Consider the following 2,500-nt stretch of genomic DNA (forward strand, 5'->3'; position numbering starts at 1 on the left):
CATTCACGAATAAAAGCATGCAAATGACAAGAGCCGGATGGAATCCTAAGTAGCATTTCTCATTGCCTTCTATCCCCATACCTTTCTCCATCTCTCTTCCCCTGCCCCTCTCTATCTATCTCTCTCTCTCTCTCTCTCACCCCCTCTCTCAATGCCTTTCTTTATCTATCTTCATCTCCCCCTCTTTGTATCTGTCTCTCCACCCACGCTTTTCTCTATCTTCCTCTGCTGCCCTCTCTCTCTCTCTCTCTCTCTCTCTCTCTCTCTGTCTCTCTCTCTCTATGGTGGCCTTTCTCTTTATCCATCCATCTCTCCGTCTCCATCTTCTCCTTCCACTGTCCTCATCAGCCCACTGCAGTGCAGACGGCTGCCATTGCTGCTGCTGCCACCACCACCGCTGCTGCTGCTGCTGCATCTGCTGCCGGGCCTGCTGGGTAATTAGGCGGCTGGCGACTAGAGCTGGAAGATTCCGGAGTCTCAGAGGAGAGAGGTGTGGGGGCAGAGGAAGAGGAAGGGAGAGAGATAGAGCGATAGAGAGAGAAATAGATAGGGAGAGAGAGAGAAAGAAATAGAGAGAATTAGAAAGGGTGAGAGTGAGGGAGAGAATGAAAGGGAGAGAGAGAGGGATAGTGAGAGAATGAGAGAGAGAGAGGGAGATGGACGGAGGGAGAGTGGGTGAGAGGGAGAGAGAGCGAGAGTGAAAGAGGGAGCTGGAGAGAGAGAGCGAGAGATAGAGGGATAGAGATAGAGGGAGAGAAGGAGACTGGCTTCAACTGCTGCTCCTGCTGCTTCTTCATGTGTGCTTCCTTCGGCAGCGCGCGACGCGGCGCGGCCAGCCAGAGGAGGAGATATATAATGCGCAAATATATATGGGCTGCCAAGCCAGACCCGGGCCCATAACTCAGCCGGCCTTGATTGATGTGGAATGTCAACCGCGCGCTTACTTAAAAATCTGCCCATGTTACAGTGGCCTTGGTGGGATTGCGGGCGGCTTCACCCTCCACTATAAAAGGGGAGCAGGGATGGGAGGAGGGGGGTGGGGAGTGTTGGCTGGATGGTGTGATGGGACCCTGCTTGTAGTGATAATTCCTGTACACTACACTAACTCATCTCTACTGCTCTCTCTCTCTCTCTCTCTCTCGATCTCGATCTGTCATCTCCTCGTGACTTGCTCTCTCTCCCTCTCTCTACTTTTCTGTCTGCTTCTCTCTCTCTCTCTCTCTCTCGATCTGTCATCCTCTCGTTACTTGCTCGCTCGCTCTCTCTCTCTCTCTCTCTCTCTCTCTCTGCTCTCCCCTCTATCTCGCTCTGTTCACGTATGACTCTCCATCTCCCCCCCCCCCTCTCTAACAGTGTGCTGTGGGAGCCCATGGGCGACGGCAGGCGTGTGATCTCTCTGGCCGATAACCACGCGGTGCTGTGGGACCTTCAGGAGAGCTCTTCTAAAGCCACGGTGAGACGCCAGACGCCTCATTATCTGATAACCACCACACTGCACATAGCAACACACTGCACACACACAGCAACGCACGGCACCACATTACACTGTTCCTCACCACAGCACAGCACAGCACAGCACAGCACAGCACAGCACAGCTCACCACTCTGTCTTGCACTGCACTCAGGAGAGAGAGAGAGAGAGAGAGAGAGAGAGAGAGAGAGAGAGAGAGAGAGAGAGAGAGAGAGAGAGAGAGAGAGAGAGAGAGAGAGAGAGAGAGAGAGAGAGAGAGAGAGAGAGAGAGAGAGAGAGAGAGAGAGAGAGAGAGAGAGAGAGAGAGAGAGAGAATTGAGTCAGGCAGCATTACATATGAGTGGTAGCTGAGAGAAGGAGAAGCAGAGAGAACAAAATGAAAGAAAGAGAGGGTGGTTGAGGAAGAGAGCAATTCACAGTGAAGAGCGAAGGAGACCAGCGAAGAGGGAGACATAGGGAGGCAAAGGGATACAAGCAGAGACGTACGAAAGGGACATAGACACTCTGTGATACAAGGATGCTTTGAGAAAGCAATTGAGAGAGAGAGAGAGAGGGGAGAGGTGGAGAGAAAGAGAGAGGCAGAGAGATGGGGGGGGCAGAGAGTGAAAGAGTGTAGAGAGAGGGGGAAGCTGAGAGAGAGAAACTCATAGAGAGTAATTGAAAGAGTGTAGCGGGAGGAGGAGGATGAGAGAAAGAACAGAAGGGTAGAGAAGGAGACAGAAGGGTGATGAGAGCTGTATAGCAGCAGCACTACATGGATGCTCAAGTGAATATCTTCCCCACTCCAGACTCTGTTCCACCACCCTCTCCCCTTCTCTTGTTTTTTTGCCTCAGCTCGCCTCTCCTCTCCTCTCCTCCCCTCTCCTCTCTTCTCCTATCCTCTCATCTCCTCTCTTCTCCTATCCTCTCATCTCCTCTCATCTCCTCTTCTCTTCTCTTCTCTTCTCTTCTCTTCTCTTCTCTTCTCTTCTCTTCTCTTCTCCCCTCCTCTTGTTTCTCTCCTTGCCTCGCCTCGCCTCTCCTCTCCTC

The 2,500-nt window shown here is 52.2% G+C and overlaps 1 protein-coding gene across 1 annotated transcript in view; it reads left to right on the forward strand.

The window, feature by feature from the left end:
- The window catches only part of eipr1 (EARP complex and GARP complex interacting protein 1), a 66,677-nt gene that overhangs the window by 32,382 nt on the left and 31,795 nt on the right, over positions 1 to 2,500 (forward strand). The window contains exon 5 of the mRNA XM_063224234.1: positions 1,354 to 1,453. Coding sequence (XP_063080304.1) covers positions 1,354 to 1,453 — 100 coding nt within the window. The remainder of the gene's footprint in view (positions 1 to 1,353; positions 1,454 to 2,500) is intronic.

Source organism: Engraulis encrasicolus, chromosome 19 (assembly GCF_034702125.1).
Source record: "Engraulis encrasicolus isolate BLACKSEA-1 chromosome 19, IST_EnEncr_1.0, whole genome shotgun sequence".
In the NCBI taxonomy this organism is placed as follows: Eukaryota; Metazoa; Chordata; class Actinopteri; order Clupeiformes; family Engraulidae; genus Engraulis; species Engraulis encrasicolus.